Source organism: Cervus elaphus, chromosome 14 (genome assembly GCF_910594005.1).
Source record: "Cervus elaphus chromosome 14, mCerEla1.1, whole genome shotgun sequence".
In the NCBI taxonomy this organism is placed as follows: Eukaryota; Metazoa; Chordata; class Mammalia; order Artiodactyla; family Cervidae; genus Cervus; species Cervus elaphus.
Window position 1 is genome coordinate 25,730,563 of NC_057828.1, and position 19,844 is coordinate 25,750,406.

Consider the following 19,844-nt stretch of genomic DNA (forward strand, 5'->3'; position numbering starts at 1 on the left):
CAGAGGTGTTGCGATCAGACCAGTGGGAATTATGCATTCCCCACAGGTTGTACTTTGTGAAAACACAGGTGCGGAAACCTCTAGACAAGTCCCCTAGAGGTGGCGGGCTCCAGACCGGAATGCTAACCCGGGTCTCCCGCATTGTAGGCAGAGCCACCTACCGTCTGAGCCACCAGCAAAGTCCAGCGGTCAAACAGCTATGCTCAGATAGCATGGATGGAATAGAAATTCCAGTTTTAGCTTACACAAAACTAGTCGAATTTGGACTCTTTTCCAGTGATTTTGTTTAAAGTAAATTAACATGTACACATATAAAGATGCGATCATGAGAAGAAGTTGAAGCTCACTTTTGTGGTATCAATAGGTCGCTAGTTGGAAGGTGGCTTGTTTGAAGGGTTAAGTAGCCATGGTTACTTCATCTGTGTCCTCTTCCTCACATGTGCCTCTGTCTCCTGTATTAAACTGAGCTTTCTAAGGCCAGAAATTCACTTGTTAGTTTGTGTAATTCTAGGGTCTTTACAAATCCCTGATATTTTTGGATATCGTAGTTAAGTAAATGTGCTTAGCTTAAATATTCTTATGACAGCTCTCAGAGTTCTAGACTTACAAACCTGTTTTGGCCATCTGGTTTTTTAAGTGTTCCGTCCAGTACTTTCTGTATTTCTGGAATTGTGACAGTTTCAGATATTTTCTTGTATAATCTTTAACCCAGCTTGGTGGGTTGAATATTATTAACTTTTTTTTTCAAATGAGGGGATAGGCGTACAAAGGCAAAGTGACTTGGCCAACATCACACAGAAGGTGAGGGAAGGGGAGTGGGGCTGCAGTCAGTGTTTTTCCAGACTGAGAGAGTAGCAAGTGTTGAGGCCATAGCATAGCAGGAATAAGATATGAGAGAGAGAAAGAGAGAGAGAGAGAGAGAGAGTGTGTGTGTGTGAGTGTGTGTGTGTGTGTGAGTGTGTGTGTGTGTGTGTGTGTGTGTGTGTGTGTAGTGGGGGGGAGGGAGTTCTGAGACACTGACCGAGAATTTTGTGGTACTAAACCTTTGTAGGCCTTCCCAGGCCTTCCCAGGTGATGCAGAGGTGAAGAATTGCTTGCCGGTGCAGGAGACACACGTTCGATCCTGGGTTGGGAAGATTCCCCTGGAGGAGGGCATGGCAACCCACTGCAGTATTCTTGCCTAGACAGTCCCACGGACAGAGGAGCTTGGCAGGCTACAGGCCAAGGGGTTGCAAAGAGTCGGACACGACTCTCAGCGAATAAGCACAAACCTTGTAGGGTCCTGTATACCTTCATAGAGAACTTAGACTTTAAACTGAAGTCTGCAGGGTATCTATTGAACTGTTTTAAGAGATAAGTACTCAGATGTGTATCTTATTTATTTTTTATGTTATTAGAAGGAGTGAAGTTTTTTTTTTTGATAAAACATTCTTAAATTTACTTTTTAATTGGAAGATGTGCATTTTAGAAAACTCACCTTGTGTTTTAGAGTTGAATATTTTGGAATGCGATAGGAAGTAAGCAGGTGCTGAGTGTTACTTACGGCAAGTTCACGAGTATGTGTTTATGTGATGTGCAGACATTATTGTTCTTTTTAAACAGAAATGTGGATTTTCAGAACTTTATTCATGGCAAAGAGAAAGAAAAGTGAAGACTGAGTTTTGTCTTCATGATGGACCTCCTTATGCAAATGGTGACCCTCATGTTGGACATGCTTTAAATAAGGTAATTATAATTTTGGTTATAAGATGTGAAGGAAAATCTTTATGTAAATACACTTTGGAAAAGAGTATATTCTGACGTTATGACAATCATATGTAAATGTAAATCTGCATTGACATAAACTGAAATGTCTTAATAGAAAGTGTCAATAAACAGTTTTAGTACTGTGTGAAAACTAACATCACTGGTATTTACTTTGAACTTATTTTACATTAATAAGTATAATTTTATTCAATAAATAATTAATGAGCATCTGTTATATGCCAGATATTGTCTAGACTCTGGGAATAACAGTGAACAAAATAAGACTAAGTCCTGTCTTCATGGAGCTTGTGATCTAAACAGGAAGGCACAGAAAGATAAATAGGTAAAATGTTTAATATGGTAGATAGTTGCTATAGACTGAGTGTTTGTCTCCCTCCCCCTGCAAATCGTATGTTGAAACCTAATCCCTCTATCAGTGGGCTTAAAAGCCCTAATTAAAAAGACCTCAGAGAGCTCCCTTGTCCCCTTATGCCATGTGAGGTTACAGTGGGAAAAATGGGGTCTATGAACCCGAAAGGGGTCCTTACCGGATACTGAATTTGCCAGCCCCTTGATCTTGGACTCCACAGCCTGTAGAATAGTGAGAAAGGTATTTCTCCTATTTATGCCACCCCATTTATGCTAATTCTCAGACACCCTGCTGATGTCCAAGAATTGCTTGGTTGTATGTGTGGGATCCCCCCCCCACACACACACAATCACACACACACACACACACATACAGACAGACATATACACACATAGGAATACACACATTATTTGTAGTAATGAGTACTTTAGAAGAAAATAAAAATAGGGAAGACTAATAGGGCGGGTCAGTTGGGCAAAGTGTAGTTTTATTAAATTGATCTGGGATACCCCCCCTCACTGAAAAGATGACATTCCTGTAAGGTCCTCAACGAAGCAAGAGGGTAAGCTGTGGGGTATTTGGGGTAAGTATAACTAACTGAAAGAGGAGAGTGAAAAAGTTGCCTTAAAGCTCAGCATTTAAAAAACTAAGATCATGGCATCAGGTCCCATCACTTCATGGCAAATAGTAGGGGGAGAAATGAAGTAGCGGCAGACTTTATTATTTTGGGCTCCAAAATCACTGTGGACGGTGACTGCAGCCATGAAATCAAAAGATGCTTGCTCCTTGGAAGAAAAGCTATGGTAACCTAGACAGCATGTTAAAAAGCAGAGACATCAATTTGCCAACAAAGGTCCATATAGTCAAAGCTATGGTTTTTCCAGTAGTCATGTATAGATGTGAACACTGAAGAATTGATGCTTTCGAATTGTGTTGCTGGAGAAAACTCTGGAGAGTCCCTTGGACAGCAAGGAGATCAAACCAGTTAATTCTAAAAGAAATCAATGCTGAATATTAATTGAAGGACAGGTGCTGAAGCTGAAACTCCAATGCCTTGGCCACCTGATGTGAAGAGCTGACTCAATGGAAAAGACACTGATGCTGGGAAAGATTGAGGGTAGGAAGAGAAGGGGCAACAGAGGATGAAATGTTTGGATGGCATCACCGACTCAGTTGCACAAACTCCAGGAGATAGTAAAAGACAAGGAAGCCTGGCGTGCTGCAGTCCATGAGGTTGCAAAGAGGCAGACACAACTTCATGACTGAACAACAACAGCAATAGCTAAGTGCTTCCCATGTGGTTCAAGTGGTAAAAAATCTGCCTGCCAATTCAGGAGACACAGCAGACACAGGTTAGATCCCTGGGTCAGGAAGATCCCTTGGAGTAAGAAATGACAACTCACTCCATTTGTGTGTGTACTGAGTATACACACACACAGTGCCAAGTACAAAGACTTCAGGTGAGTTTTCTTGGTGTGTTTGAGGAGGATAAAGTGAGGATTTGGTATCAGGGTGATGCTGGCCTTCTAAAATGAAGGCTTACTGCCCTCATCACTCTTTTGGTTTCTGTTGCTATAATTTTTTTGCCAACTGCAAAATTTCAGATAGGTTGAATTATAACAGATTCTTCTATGTCTGGCTTCTTTTACTTGTACAATCTTTGATATTCATACATGCTGTTAGGATGTCAATAGTTGATTCCTTCTTCTTTTTTTTTATTAGTTGGAGGCTAATTACTTCACAAGTTGATTCCTTCTTAATTGTCAATAATTGTAGAGAAGCATTCCATTGAGAGAATGTGTACCGCAATTTATTTACTATATTTTTCAGTCCTTTATTTATTTATTTTTTCAGTCCTTTATTTCTATGTATACTTTAATGGAAAGTTTGGAGAAGGCATGACCTTGGACATCTGTCTGTATTTTCACCACCAGAAATCTGGTCACTGAACAAGTCAGTATTGCTATTAGAGTAGAATTATAATATGTATTACATATTGTATTAGATCAGGCTTCCATGGTGGCTCAGATAGTAAAACGCCTGCCTACAATTCGGGAGACCTGGGTTCGATCCCTGGGTTGGGAGGATCCCCCTGGAGGAGGGCATGGCAGCATACTCCAGTATTCTTGCCTGGAGAATCCCATGGACAGAGGAGCCTGATGGGCTACAGTCCATGGGGGTCCCTAAGAGTCAGACATGACTGAGTGACCAACACTTTATTTTTCACTTACTTTCTTTCATTGTGTTAGACCATTTAATTGTACTGAAAACTTCTAACACTTTTGAGATATGTAACATATCTCAAACATATTGCACATTCCTTAGTATGAAGTTTGTTTGCCTCCACAGAGGCCAAATCATGCTGCTTGATAGCTCATTTTCAAATTATTAGACGTATTACATCAGATGGTAAAAAAAAAGCATTAATTTCTTTTGATGGACAGAACTGAAGTGCTTTTTTTTTAAAGTACACGCTATTTGAAAACAATTTCATTCAAATTTTGTTTTAGTTAGAGTTTATATTTGACGTAATTATAAATTCGGGTGCATTTGTTAAGAAAAAAAGAGAGAGGATTCGGTATACGTTCTACCCAGTTTCCCCAGTGGTAACATCCTGCAAAACTGTACTACCATATCATAACCAGAATGTTACATTGATACACTCAAGATACCAAACATTTCCATCAAGAATCCTTCAAGATGCTCTTTTTTTTTTCTCATTTGTTTTTATCATGATGCTCTTTTATAGCTATATTTATTTCCCTCTTTTCCCACCATCTCCTTATCTGTTGTCTACTTCTATATTTTTGTCATTTCAAGAATTCTGTATAAATGTAATCATACAGTTTTGGGGGATTAACTTTTTTCACTCAGTGGTATATATTGTATATTTACATCTCAATTTGGACTGGCCAGTTTTGATGCTTATTACCGCTGGTGGCTAGTGACAAGTATGTGAGACATCACACTCTAAGCGTGTGTGCATGACTTCCTTTATTCAGTTAAGTGCTTGTAGAATAGTCTGTGTGTCCTTAGTTGCTCAGTCATGTTCCATTCTTGCGACCCTATAGACTGCAGCCCGCCAGGCTCCTCTGTCCATGGGATTCTCCAGGCAAGAACGCTGGAGTGGGTTGCCACTTCCTTCTCCAGGGGAGCTTCCCGACCCAGGAATTGAACCCAGGTCTCCTGCATTGCAGGCAATTCTTTACCAACTGAGCTATGAATAGTGGCAGTCACCATTCTACATGCTGGGAGTTTACAGATGAAGACAGATGGGATCTCTGATTTCAAAGAGTTTATGTTTTCCCAGGAAGGGACAGATAATTAAATAAATAAAACAATTTCAAATAGGGATAAATGGGAAGGATGTTATTTATATTGATCAATGTAACATAAGAGTGTACAAATATTAAGTATGTATCAGTAGATGAATGTTTTTGTTATATAACTACCCCCAGATCACAAGGCCCCCTGCCCTTTGGTAAGAAGTCTGAAGGAATTTTACATAGAAGGTGTGAGAGGAGTGTGTGTTATCGTTTCTACTTTTGAGAGACATGGGAGGGAAGATATATTTTTCTGCACTATTGCATTATTTAATTTTGGGAAGAAGGAATTGAACCTGGAGCCAAATCTGTCCTTTGCCTTTGAGCCTCCATTTTTCAGTGGGAATATATTTTTTAAAAAATCTGCTGCCCACTAGTATCTTAAGATGAGCTAAGAAACAGTTACAGAACTTTACTAAGAGACCTACTGTTTTATTTAGGGTTTTAGTAATAACAGAGTTAAGCATAATATTTCATACTCTAAGGGCATTATAAATTCTGCCTTGATTCTGTAATATTTATGAGCTAAATTTACATAAATAATTTTATTCCATGAGAGTAAAGCAAATTGTAATTTTTTACTTTGATTTTTAGGAAGTTCAAATTATTTCTTAAAAGAGTGATATAGATTGCTTACTTGCATACTACAACTTAAAAAAAATTAATAATGTTGGATATAATGTTTTTCACTTTGAAATCTTCTGTAATTTCATTTCTTCCTGGGGGAGTTAATGACATTTTAAAAATCAGATATTTGTTATGCTTGTGTTTATGTAGAACATAAGTTGGTAGATTTAATAGGTACTTCTATATAAATCCTTTTGGACTTTATTAGTGTTTTAAAATGATATTTAGAGAACATAAGTTGTAGGCCACATGCTTTTTGTATGAATGATGATTATCATTTCATCTTTGCAGATTTTGAAAGACATAGCCAATCGATACCATATGATGAGAGGTTCCAAAATACATTTTGTGCCAGGCTGGGATTGTCATGGGTTACCCATTGAAATGAAAGTATTATCAGAACTTGGTGGAAAAGCTCAGAATCTTTCAGCTATGGAAATTAGAGAGAAAGGTAATTAATCTCTATTTCTGTTTTAAAATGTTATTTGTAAACCCTGGTTCCTTGGAAAAGTCAGGGCTTTGTCAAAGACACCTGTTGATTTTTGTTTTTTTGCTATTGTTTTTTCGCTTATAATGAGATCAGTTGAAAACCACTGTGTCACAGAAAATCCAGATTTTGTGTAACTGATTTTTGTGAGAACTTATGTTCAGAAATGAAGGAAAGGTTTGTGAGCACGTCCAAGTACATTTTTCAATTCTTTGGCCCTCATGTTTTGTTGAAATTATTATTTTGTCAGTGTTTTTATTTACTTTCTTGGCTAGAACCTGTTGACCTATTTTAGGTCCTAAACCAAAAGTAAATTTTAAATTAAAATTTTTTTAGACATCTCTTTTTTGGTCCTTTCCTTCAGTAGCATGAGTCAAGGAGGACTCGTCTGTTCTTATCTGTTAAACTTGTATAACTGGATATGATTTTGAAGATCTCATACTTCCTTATGAGACAGTATGATTGGTTGCACTAATTAATCTTGTGTGTGTGTATATAATGAAAATTATTCTCTGACCTTTTCTTAAATTATGAAGTAAGAAGAGTAACTTTTCCAGTTTGTTTTTTTTAAACATAAGATCATTTTATGATCTCTGACTAATGGAAGAGTTGGTAACAAAATTTTAACTTTTGAAATTTTAGTTAATTTTAGAATTTGTTGTAGGTATCTGCTGGACACTTTTAACTTTCAGGATAAATTTACTTTTAAACATTTTTATAGTCTAAATTGTGTGTAATACCTGCATTTAGAGAGATATATGCTAAACCGTGTTCAAGAATTTTAACTCATTTTCAAAAGGCTTTTTGTTTATTGATTTTAGCTAGATCATTCGCCAAAGCAGCAATTGAGAAACAGAAATTGGCATTTATTCGCTGGGGAATAATGGCAGATTGGAATAATTGCTACTATACTTTTGATGGAAGATACGAGGCCAGACAGTTGAAAATTTTCTACCAAATGTATGATAAGGTAATAAAGTTTTTTCTTTTCCTTTGAGTATGTTGAATTACATGTTACAGAATTCCAGCTTTCATATATCTTTGTCTTTTAATAGGGCTTGATTTATCGATCTTACAAACCTGTGTTTTGGTCTCCTTCATCAAGGTATTTATGTGTTTTGGGTAGCTAAAGTGGAGAATTTTGTGGGACTTTCAAATATTTATGTTTAATGTTTTTAAACCTTAGGACTGCGTTGGCTGAAGCAGAACTTGAATATAACCCGGAACACGTCAGTCGCTCAGTATATGTAAAATTCCCTCTCCTGAAACCTTCTCCTAAGTTGGCATCTCTTCTAGGTAAGATTTATCCGTTGCTTGAGTTTATTAAACTTAAGGAATTAAAGCATTAGATTTGCTAGCATATATGAACTTTCATTTTCACAGATGGTTCATCTCCGGTTAGTGTTTTAGTCTGGACCACACAGCCTTGGACAATTCCAGCCAATCAAGCTGTTTGTTACATGCCAGAATCAAAGTAGGTATATTATAGCAATTTTTGTTTTATCCACAAATAGGATCAGTTCCAATTTTTAGCATTATTTTGATCTTATTGCATCCTCATTATCCTCTTAAAATTAGTGAATTATCACTTAGTTTTTATGTTCATATAGATTTTATTAAGCTTTAGAGAATTCTACTTAAGACCTTATTTTCCAGCTTCTTTGGGAAAGAAAACAAATGTAAGGAATGAAGTCCTTTGAAAATAGCACTGTTTTGATCTTAAAGTTAGTTTTTCTAAAGTGACATAGAACGTTTAAAATGTTATCTGTGGTTTTTCCTTTTTCACTGTTAGTAGCTTATGCCTCAATTTTATTTTAGGTATGCTGTTGTGAAGTGTTCCTCGTCTGGAGACTTATACATTCTAGGTGCAGATAAAGTAACATCTGTTGCTTCTACTTTGGGAAGAACATTTGAGGTTATTTCAACATTTTCAGGTGAGGATTTACAGATATTCTGACAGTCAAAGTCATCAAAATACTGGGTTGATCTGAGTTCAGTGCCTTGCTGAACATCGCTCATTGTGAATGAAACAAATATGGCTTCTACTTTTCTAGAATATATTTTACATTGATCAAACTGAAGGAGAATATACATTAAACATGATAGGAGCATAGAAAATATGAACATTGACAAAGTCACAATAGTTGAAAAAAAATTTTTGACAACTATCCAGTGGAAAATTAGAAAAATGTCCTCTAATACAACATAAAATGTCGAAATTTTCCTTTAAATTTTTATTCAAAAGTAAATTACTGAAAATTATTTTTATCTGATTTGATCAAAAGAGCAAGGAAGGAAATAAATACATTTATTTTGGGCTATATGACTTTTATCAGGAAATTGAATAAATTCTGAAAGTTATTTCCAAGATAGCATTTCTATCAAAAGAATCCTTCAGTTCAGTTCAGTTGCTCAGTTGTGTCTGACTCTTTGCGACCCCATGAATCGCAGCACGCCAGGCCTCCCTGTCCATCACCAACTCCCGGAGTTCACTCAAACTCATGTCCATCGAGTCGGTGATGCCATCCAGCCATCTCATCCTCTGTCGTCCCCTTCTTCTGCCCCCAATCCCTCCCAGCATCAGGGTCTTTTCCAATGAGTCAGCTCTTCGCGTGAGGTGGCCAAAGTATTGGAGTTTCAGCTTCAGCATCAGTCCTTCCAATGAACACCCAGGACTGATCTTTAGGATGGACTGGTTGGATCTCCTTGCAGTCCAAGGGACTCTCAAGAGTCTTCTCCAACACCATAGTTCAAAAGCATCAATTTTTCGGCACTCAGCTTTCTTCACAGTCCAACTCTCACATCCATACATGACCACTAGAAAAACCATAGCCTTGGCTAGACGGACCTTTGTTGGCAAAGTAATGTCTCTGCTTTTTAATATGCTGTCTAGGTTGGTCATAACTTTCCTTCCAAGGAGTAAGCGTCTTTTAATTTCATGGCTGCAGTCACCATCTGCAGTGATTTTGGAGCCCAAAAAAATAAAGTCTGACACTGTTTCCATTGTCTCCCCATCTATTTCCCATGAAGTGATGGGACCAGATATCATGATCTTAGTTTTCTGAATGTTGAGCTTTAAGCCAACTTTTTCACTCTCCTCTTTCACTTTCATCAAGAGGCTTTTTAGTTCCTCTTCACTTTCTGCCATAAGGGTGGTATCATCTGCATATCTGAGGTTATTGATACTTCTCCCAGCAATCTTGATTCCAGCTTGTGCTTCTTCCAGCCCAGCGTTTCTCATGATGTACTCTGCATATAAGTTAAATAAGCAGAGTGACAATATACAGCCTTGACGTCCTCCTTTTCCTATTTGGAACCAGTCTGTTGTTCCATGTCCAGTTCTAACTGTTGCTTCCTGACCTGCATACAGGTTTCTCAAGAGGCAGGTCAGGTGGTCTGGTATTCCCATCTCTTTCAGAATTTTCCACAGTTTATTGTGATCCACACAGTAGTAAGCTATAATTTGGGACTCCTAAAGTAGTGGCTGATTTTGAAATATAACTATGGAAATCTAGGGAAGTTTAAAATTACCTTTGTCTTTAGGGACGGTATATCTTTGAGTTTCTTACGAAAGAAAAAAATCACAAGTTAGAGATACTCAAAAATGGAAAGATTGTCCAGCTAAATAGAGAAGACCTCAAAATGTATCGGGTCAGATATAAGCCAGTTAGAGGTTTAAACAATCTTAATAAAAATCAAAAAGTTTTTAATGTCAAAGGCATAAAAGAAGCTTTAGAATGTCTAGGATTTAATACCATTTTGTATCTTATTGGTGCATTCAGTAAGTTAGACGTAAGTTAGAGGATCTGGTATATTCTTTAGTCCATACTCTTCACTCACCTCTTTTTTAAAAAGAATTGATATATAGCATTGTATTAGTTTTAGACATTCGGTATAATGATTTGATACTTGTATGCATTGTGAGATGATCATCATAAATCCAGTTAACCTCATCGTCATGTGTAGTTACAAAGTTTTTTCCTTGTGATGCGTGCTTTTAAGGTCTGTTCTCTTCAGTTCAGTCACTCAGTTGTGTCCGACTCTTTGTGACCCCATGGACCGTAGCACGCCAGGCTTCCCTGTCCATCACTCACTCCCAGAGCTTACTCAAACTCATGTCCATTGAGTCGGTGATGCCATCCAACATCTCATGCTCTGTCGTCCCCTTCTCCTGCCTTTAATCTTTCCCAGCATCAGGGTCTTTTCAGATGAGTCAGTTATTTGCATCAAGTGGCTGAAGTATTGGAGTTTCAGCTTCAGCATCAACCCTTCCAGTGAACATCTAGGACTGATCTCCTGTAGGATGGACTGGTTGGATCTCCTTGCAGTCCAAGGGACTCTCAAGAGTCTTCTCCAACATTGTAGATCAAAAGCATCAATTCTTTGGTGTTCAGTTTTCTTTATAGTCCAACTCTCACATCCATACATGACCACTGGAAAAACCATAGCTTCGACTAGATGGGCCTTGTTGGCAAAGTAATTTCTTGCTCTTTAATATGGTGTCTAGGTTGGTCATAACTTTTCTTCCAAGGAGCAAGTACCTTTTAATTTCATGGCTGTGGTCACCACCTGCAGTGATTTTGGAGCCCCCCAAAATAAAGTCTGTCACTGTTTCCATTGTTTCTCCATCTGTTTGCCATGAGGTGATGGGACCAGATGCCATGATCTTAGTTTTCTGAATGTTAAGTTTTAAACCACCTTTTTCACTCTCCTCTCTGACTTTCATCAAGAGGCTTTTTAAGAGGCTCTGTTCTCTTAGCAGCTTTCAAATATTAATCACAGCCCACCTCTTTTTTAAGTGCGGAAGATAGTAGACTTCATTGACATTTTAGATGTTGTTACAGAAGTTGAATGGAATGCTCAAAGGTTTGTGAAAGTATCAGGTTAAATGTAAAGATCCTGTTTCTAGGCTGCTTCACTGTTTTGAATGATCGCTGTGTGGAGAGTTGATGGATTTTCGCCACTCTGAGCCACCACGTTTCAGAGCAGTCTTCATACTTTTAATTTCTGGCTGAATAATCTCGGAACAGCTGGCTCTCTCTTTACTAAAGTAGTAGGAATGTAGAACAGATAAAATGGAACATTTTCTTTGGGGTAGATTTCCTTTCCAGAAAGAAATGTGAATTGTTTCTTACGAATCATCTGGGGATCTTTGTTGGGAGGTGAGGAAGAGTATTAAGTAGCATAAGCACTGAGTACTGGGGCTAAAGGAAAGTTCACAGATGAAATGTATTTTGCTCCAAAGCTGTGGTTTCCGTACTGAGAATGGTGTTACTCGTCAGTCTGATTTCGAGGAAAGGAGTCAAAACACAGGCTAACGAGTTGTTTCCTTTCCTAGGATTTAATACCTAGGAAAATCAGTGTTGACTGATTTCTCTAAAAATCAGTGTTGACCGTTGTCTCCTTTAACAGCATTAAAATTTGCATGGAAAAGAATGCATCCTAAAGTAATTTTCCAAGTAATTTCTCTAAAAATCAGTGTTGACCGTAGTGTTGACCGTTGTCTCCTTTAACAGCATTAAAATTTGCGTGGAAAAGAATGCATCCTAAAGTAATTTTCCTAGTAATTCAGGTATTTCCTGGTTATAAAATGCCAAGTCAGCCAAGTGAGACAGCAGGGAAAGCTTGTGATTTTCTTCAGAAAAGGGAGTTTTGTCAGGATTTTATAAGGGAATGTCAGTTTTTCTCATGCCTCTTACCCATAGTGCTGTTTTAAGCAAAATGAAGTCAGCAAAAGGGCTGTGTTTTCTATGAAATGTCAAAAGTTAAAAGATTTGTGTTGTTCTTCTGGTGGTATGAATAGGCTGTGTAGTTTTTATTGCTCTATGGCTAGAACAAAGGATCATAGAAGTGGAGAAATTTATAAAGGCAGTTTTTTTTTTTAAGTTAAATATCATTTAGCTTGGAAAGATGAAGAATGATTTGTGGGGAATATCTGAGGCACAAGGGGGCATTGACCATTCTTCAGTTATTAATGCTAAAGACTAGATAGAATAAACAGACCTATTTAGTATGTTGGTTAAGTGGATGGGTTGAACCAGCAAATTGTTTTAAAGCGTGAAACTGTTTATTTTTAGAATGTATGAAAGAAAGATTAGTTTGTGGAGCTCAACTCAAGAGAGAGTAAAGTTGGGAAACAGTAATGGTGTAGAGGGCTTCCCCGGTGGCTCGGTGGTGAAGAATCCACCTGCAGTGCAGGAGATGCGGGTTTGATCCCTGGGTCAGGAAGATCCCCTGGAGAAGAAAATGGCCACCCACTCCAGTATTCTTGCCTGGAAAATCCCATGGACAGAGGAGCCTGGAAGGCTATAGTCCATGGGTTTATAAAGAGTCAGACATGACTTAGTGATTACACGATAACAACAACAACAGAAAACTTCATAGATGATGGGTGTGGTATATTATTAAAGGGGCTAGAGTTATGTGGAATATTAGAGTCAGACTTGCCTTTGAACTTGAATTCAGTCATTTGTTAGCCATGTTACCTCAGACAAATTGCCTATATTTTCTTGTTTTCTGATTTGTAAATTAGAGATAATGTTAGCTGTTTTGTACTATTATGAAGGTGAGGTAAGAGTTTATGTTGAGTCCAGTATATGGTGGGTACCCAGTAACTGTCAGGTTTTACTGATCAGATCTTTTCAGGGTAACATTATGAAAAGCAACAGCAATGAGTTCCCACAGAGATAGTGTTAGAACCTGCTGGTCACTGACCCATTGATCTAGAAATTTTTTTCCTCTGTTCTAAAAGGCACATAACTGTACATAAATTAGGGAAATGTTCTTGGGTTTATTTGATTATCTATTTATTTTAATAATTACCAATACTTTAAAGCACTTACAGTACAGCAAGTATTGTGATATGTTACCCAAAATGCTTGACATGTACCAACCAGTTTATCCTCACAGCAGACCTCTGAGATACAAACTGTAATTACTTACATTTTATAGATTCCTGAAAGTCACAGCACAAGTAAAAGGGAAAGCCAGAATTTGAGCCCAGCCTTGTCTCAGATTTTGCTCTTTTCAGCCTGATATCTGTTGCTTTCCTTAAAGAGGTAAAAGAATCGCCATATAAAATAAGTCTCAGTTGTGGTTTTCTTTGCCCACAGGTGTGGATTTGGAAAATGGTACTTGTGCTCATCCTTTAATTTCCGAGAGGGAGTCTCCTCTTCTGCCTGCCAATCATGTGACCATGATGAAAGGAACAGGGCTGGTTCACACAGCGCCAGCTCATGGTATGGAAGATTACAGTGTAGCTTCTCAACACAACTTGTCCACGGTATTGCTTCTCTTTTTTCCTTTTTAATAATTGCTTTTGTAGAGTTGAAGTGATAAACCCTAACATCTTTACTTTTTGATAATCAATGATCATTTTTGTCTTCATAGTTGTGAATTGCTTTTGTGCAATACCTCATTAACTCATACTAATTAAGGATCATTTCCTAGAATCAGCACAGAAATGGCACAGAGTTGAAATTGAATACATAGTAAATGGGGGCATTTTTTTTTTTTCCACGTATTAAGTCACATAGACAAATTACTGTCAAGCCCTGAAAAATGGCAAGTGGGTTTTGCTTATGTACATGCATGCTTAAGTTGCTCAGTCATGTTCAACTCTTTGCAACCCTGGGGACTGTAGCCCACCACGCTCCTCTGTCCATGGGATTTCCAAGGCAAGAATATTGGAGTGGGTTGCCATTTCCTGCTCCAGGGGATCTTCCCTGACCCAGAGATCTAACCCACATCTCCTACGTATCTTGCATTGGCAGGTGTATGCTTTACCACTGAGCCACCTGGGATACTAGATAGCTCAAAAGAGCCATTTTTTTCAGACTAAACCATCCTCAAAATTTATTTTACACATGAGTTACTTAGCAAGTTTTTCCATTTAGTTAAAGACAAGTCTCAAAGTCATCACAGTGTATATACACTGCCATAGATCTGTAAGTTAACAGAAGTTTTTAGTATATCTTGTTACTTTTATTATTAAATTTTTGGTATGTGCTTTAGTAATACAGTTTGCCTTTGGTGATTTAAGTGTTTAAATTCACAAAGTCTGATTGACTACGAAGTAGTACCTAAATTTTTAGTACAATGAAAGACTCGACTATAATGAGGTGTTTTATACATTATATATTGTTTTGCCAGATATTGTCATAAGATAGAAAGTCTTGATGCTTTATTTTAATTGTTCAGAACGACTCTTTGTAGGATTGTTTAGTGAATGAAGATGGAGTTTTCACAGATGCTGCAGGTCCTGAACTTCAAAACAAAGCTGTTCTTAAAGAGGGAACAGATGCAGGTAAGTCCTGTATATGTTGATATTGTGGTTTTTTTTGACGTTGATATTGTAAATATGCATTTCCTGAGAAGCAGCCAGCAGTAATCTTTGCTGACAATTCTCTCATCTTGCACTTTTAACAGAAGCAAAAAGCTGAAATTATATTTTATTTTGCCACATGGTTTAAAATGGAGTTTGGCACTTTTTCATCTTTCACTTTGAATTGCCCTACTTGTTTAATCAAATCAGGTCAGTCAGCAGGGAGTGGTGTTATTTTAGGACAATAGAGATAGTCATCAGCAGTGTTAGTTTTGTGAAAGGATGAAGTCAACCTTGGGGCTAGATGTTGACTGAATCAAACACTCTCACTCCTCTCATAACTCTTATATCACTTACCTACACTATGAACACCTTTCTTTGCCCACACCATGACTAAGGCCAATTAGATCTGGTATATTAATTCTTCTAGGCTCTTGTCACAAACTGCCATAAATTTGGTGACTTAGAACAACAGAAACTCATTCTCTCGCACTTCTGGAGGCTAGAAGTCTGAAATCAAGGTGTCAGCCAGGCTCTGCTTCCTCTGAAAGCTCTGTGAAAAGGTCCTCCTTTGCCTCTGCCTAGCTTCTGTTGAGAGAAGGCAATGGCACCCCACTCCAGTACTCTTGCCTGGAAAATCCCATGGACGGAGGAGCCTGGTGGGCTGCAGTCCATGGGGTCGCTAAGAGTCGGACACGACTGAGCGACTTCACTTTCACTTTTCACTTTCATGCATTGGAGAAGGAAATGGCAGCCCACTCCAGTGTTCTTGCCTGGAGAATCCCAGGGACGGCGGAGCCTGGTGGGCTGCCGTCTATGGGGTCGCACAGAGTCGGACACGACTGAAGCGACTTAGCAGCAGCAGCAGCAGCTTCTGTTGGCTCCTGGTAATCCTGGCTTTCCTTGGTTTATAGCTGTATCACTGCAGTCTGCCCTCATTGTCCCCTGTCATTGGCTCTGTGTGTCTCTTCTGTGTGTACGCTTTCTTCTTACAAGGACACCAGGCGTTGGAATTAGGGCCCACTCTAATCCATTGTGGGTGGTTTAGTCACATAGCCGTGTCGGACTCTGTGTGACCCCATGAACTGTAGCTCGCCAGGCTCTTCTGTCCATGGGTTTTCCAGGCAAGAATACTGGAGTGGGTTGCCATTTCCTTCTCCAGGGCATCTTCCTGCCCCATGGATTGAACTCACATCTCCTGTGTCTCCTGCGTCACAGGCAGATTCTTTACCACTGAGCTATCAGGGATGTCCAGTGTGACCCCATCTTAGTTGCAGACTGCATCTACAAAGGCCCTGTTTCCAAATAAGGTCACAGTCACAGGTCCTAGGGGCAAGGACTTAGGGGGACAAAATTCAACCCTGTCTACCTGGTTCCTTTGGATTACCTGGAGGCCATTTTAAGATTCATAGTATGAGAGATTGTGACTCTGAATTTGACAGGTAGAGTTCTAGGTGTGTCCTGTCGTCTCTGAGAAGAGCCCATGGGAATGGCATACTTTGGAGCCTGATGAAGGTTTTACAGTTTCTGCTTTTTTTGTTGGGAGGTTCCCAGATTACGCCTTTGCTCCTTGGTAGATGGCCCCTCCTCACTGTCACCGTTGGCCCAGATTCTGTACTCCCTGGGAGTTTAGAGAGTCATTGGGGTTTTCATAGTACCTTTTCACTGTGTCTAATGTAAGTTGTTTTTTGTTTTTTAAGTTATAATGATGCTTCAGGCTGCAAAGAATTTGTTGAAAGAAGAAAAATTGGTACACAGCTATCCCTATGATTGGAGAACTAAGAAACCAGTAGTTATTCGTGCCAGCAAGCAGTGGTTTGTAAATATCACGGATATTAAGACTACCGCCAAGGTATAAAGGGCATCCTGCTGTAAGGGTTGGGTTTCTCATTCCCTCAGGATGAAAGGTTTATCTGTGAGGTTGGGGTAGGGTTTTCAGGGTAGAAGGAATTAATTGGTTTCATAAAATTGTAGAATTTTATGTCTGGAAGGACCTTGGGTTTCTCCCTTCCTAGCACACATGTGGAAACTCATGCTTAAAGAGGTTAATTAGTTAGCTCTGATTTCCTGCCCAGTGTCATGAAAGTAGCATAGAGTTAGGACTTGAGTTCAGCAAATTGTTTAAACTCTCAGAACCTCTGTTTCCTCATCTATATAAAGGTGATAATAACGCCTGCCTCATGAGATAAGTGAATAAGAGTTCCCAGAACAGTGCCTGGCACGTAATAGGCATTCACCAAACCTCTTTTAAAACCCTTGGCTTCCTTAAAATTGAAATCACAATTCATGTGAAAAGCTATTTCTTTGAGCTAACAAATACTTTATAGCTGGCATTTTAAATATTAATGTACTTCTGAGCTCTTTCATTCAATATATAGATGTATCTGTGTGTGTGTGTATCTCATGAATAACGATTCTATTAAATGAAAGAGCTCAACTAACATATTTTGCTTTTGTTTTTCAAATATATATTTGTTGACCATGCTGAGTATACAGATATTTTGCTTTACAGCTTGCGTATAGCGTTGCTGTTATTAGTTGGTTCATTTGTTGGCCTGGCAGTTTGGGGCCCTTGCCAGAGCTGTGGAGGCAGTGTATACTTTCTACATTCGTGTAGATTGGAGAGCTGGGCTATGGATTGTACCTTTGTTTTGTTCTGTATTTTTTTTTACATTTCTCTATAAAGCCTGTTTTTCTTACCTGTAAACGTGGTTTGTGACTTTCAGCTCTGCACAGATTTTTGTTGCAGAACATGTGAGTCTGATGCTGATGCAATACGCTGAAGACAAGTTTGTTTTCTTAACTTCTTTATGGAAATTTTTAGTGACTCTTTGCAGAAATAGAGAAAGTAATACACTGTCATGTTTCCGTCACCCAACTTCAACAATAATCAACTTTTTGCCAGTTTTATTTTTATCTACATCCCTACTCATTATCTACACTTCCTACCCATTGGATTATTTTAAAGCAACTTTTAGGTATTATGTTTTCCATAAATATTTCATAATATATATCTGACATTTAAAATTAAAATATAATTTTCATGCCATTATTACCACCTTAAAAAATATTAGTTATTCCTTAACTGAGTCAAATATCCAGTCAGTATCCACATTTCTTCAAATTTTAATCAAAATAAATTGCAAATATTGCCATTCTGCCTGTAGGTGATGCTTACAAAGGCTTTGGGGAGGGGATTTCTGGTCAGATAAGCAAGGAAGCTGTTTAATCATGCTCTGAAAATATAAAAATTCTTTTTTTTTTTTTTAATGAATAGAGAGACTTCTTTGTTGAGACTTTGAAATGGAGTTTATCATGTTTTCACTTACGGATATTTTTAAACATTTTACTATATAATTCTTTTCTTGGTAACTGATAAAGGAAATCAAATGCCAGTAGTTTACAGCTTTTGTGGGGGGGAGTTGGAGGGAAGGAGAGTTCTTGAGACAGTAAGTAAATAAGTAACTTATTTTGAGAAAGTGTTTTCTATGTTGGAAACCATACTACGTAAAATTAGGTTATATTTCTTTCTTTTTTTTTTTTTTTAAGGTTATATTTCAATATCCTTATTTGTCAACCTAAGATAGGAGCTTATTTCTTAAACATTTAAAAAAGAATCCTGGAAATCAAGTTTGAATTGAGTTTAACTGAAGTTTAATAATGTGTAGTACTTCTACTAAACCTGTTATTACCAGTTTTGATCTAGGAGTGCTTCGAAATTAGTATAAAATCGCTTGTCACTTCCTTCAAAGGTGAAATCTGCTCTAGATGTTATTTATTAGATCCTTTGTGGCCCTGTTTTAATATCTCCTTGTTTGCTCTGAAATCTATGGTTTTTTTAGATTAGTTTCTGTTTGGCAGGGAGAGTGGGCATGTAAATGCCTTTAAAATTCCAAAATAAGGAACTGTATCAGGATAAAGAATGGGAGTTCTAGAACATTTGTTCTGCTTTCTCTCACTGAACTTGATTTGTGAATCAATTGCAGGAATTGTTGAAAAAAGTGAAATTTATTCCTGGATCAGCATTGAATGCCATGGTTGAAATGATGGATAGGCGGCCATACTGGTGCATATCAAGGCAAAGAGCTTGGGGTGTTCCAATTCCTGTGTTTCATCATAAGACAAAAGATGAAGTCTTGATCAACAGGTAGAACTCTTTCAAAATTTTTCAGCATTTTAAAGTGAGTCGTATTTTCTTCAAAAATCAGAAAATAGTGGACTATGGAAAACTCTTGATATATGTTAGATAAAATAGTCTAAAATGACTATCTTTTTTGGGGGAGTAAAATACAAATTCCAAAAAGATCCTTTCAGATGGGTGAAGTTTTAACAAATACTGGATTATTTTCAGTATTGATACTCAGAAGTAAAGGCATTGACTTTTTTCCTTTGAGAATTCATTATTCCTGACTATGTGCCTAACACTGTGTTGGAGTAAGGTGTCAGGAACCCACAGTGAGCAGATTGAGTGACCCAGTGTGTGATTTTGATGTAGGAATCAGTGTCAGTCTTTCACTGAGTCTACTTTCACTCTCAGAAGTGGTGTTAGGTAATTGTATAGATAATTTAAAATTTAAGAAACTGTAAAAAAAAAAAGTTATTTCTTCTTTTTTTGCTTAATTTTTTTTTTAATTTGGAAAGGTAATACATGAACCTAGTAAACAATTCAGAGTCAAAGAGCTTGTACGATAAAAAGAAGTGTTTTTTTTTTTTTGCTAGTCATACACTAGACCCTTTTTTGAGGCAATAAACAAGACTGACATGGTCCCTGCTCTTATTGTGGTAATAATCTAGCTAGTTTATCTTATGGTAAATTAGGGTAGCTTTCAGGATTGTTACTGTTATTAAGAGATGTGGAAAGGGGAATATTAATCATTTCTTTTGGGAATATATCCTGAATTTTCATTTTTTTGGAAGTAATTTTGTTTCAAATTTTTTTTACTAAGTTATTCTGTAATATGAACAAAG

The 19,844-nt window shown here is 37.7% G+C and overlaps 1 protein-coding gene across 1 annotated transcript in view; it reads left to right on the forward strand.

Annotated features, from left to right (window-relative positions):
* Positions 1-19,844, forward strand: part of IARS2 (isoleucyl-tRNA synthetase 2, mitochondrial) — a 42,850-nt gene that overhangs the window by 502 nt on the left and 22,504 nt on the right. The window contains exons 2-12 of the mRNA XM_043924073.1: positions 1,603-1,725; positions 6,358-6,517; positions 7,375-7,523; positions 7,609-7,658; positions 7,740-7,849; positions 7,937-8,027; positions 8,372-8,487; positions 13,666-13,835; positions 14,768-14,858; positions 16,577-16,728; positions 18,863-19,023. Of these exons, the coding sequence (XP_043780008.1) occupies positions 1,603-1,725; positions 6,358-6,517; positions 7,375-7,523; positions 7,609-7,658; positions 7,740-7,849; positions 7,937-8,027; positions 8,372-8,487; positions 13,666-13,835; positions 14,768-14,858; positions 16,577-16,728; positions 18,863-19,023 (1,373 nt within the window). The remainder of the gene's footprint in view (positions 1-1,602; positions 1,726-6,357; positions 6,518-7,374; positions 7,524-7,608; positions 7,659-7,739; positions 7,850-7,936; positions 8,028-8,371; positions 8,488-13,665; positions 13,836-14,767; positions 14,859-16,576; positions 16,729-18,862; positions 19,024-19,844) is intronic.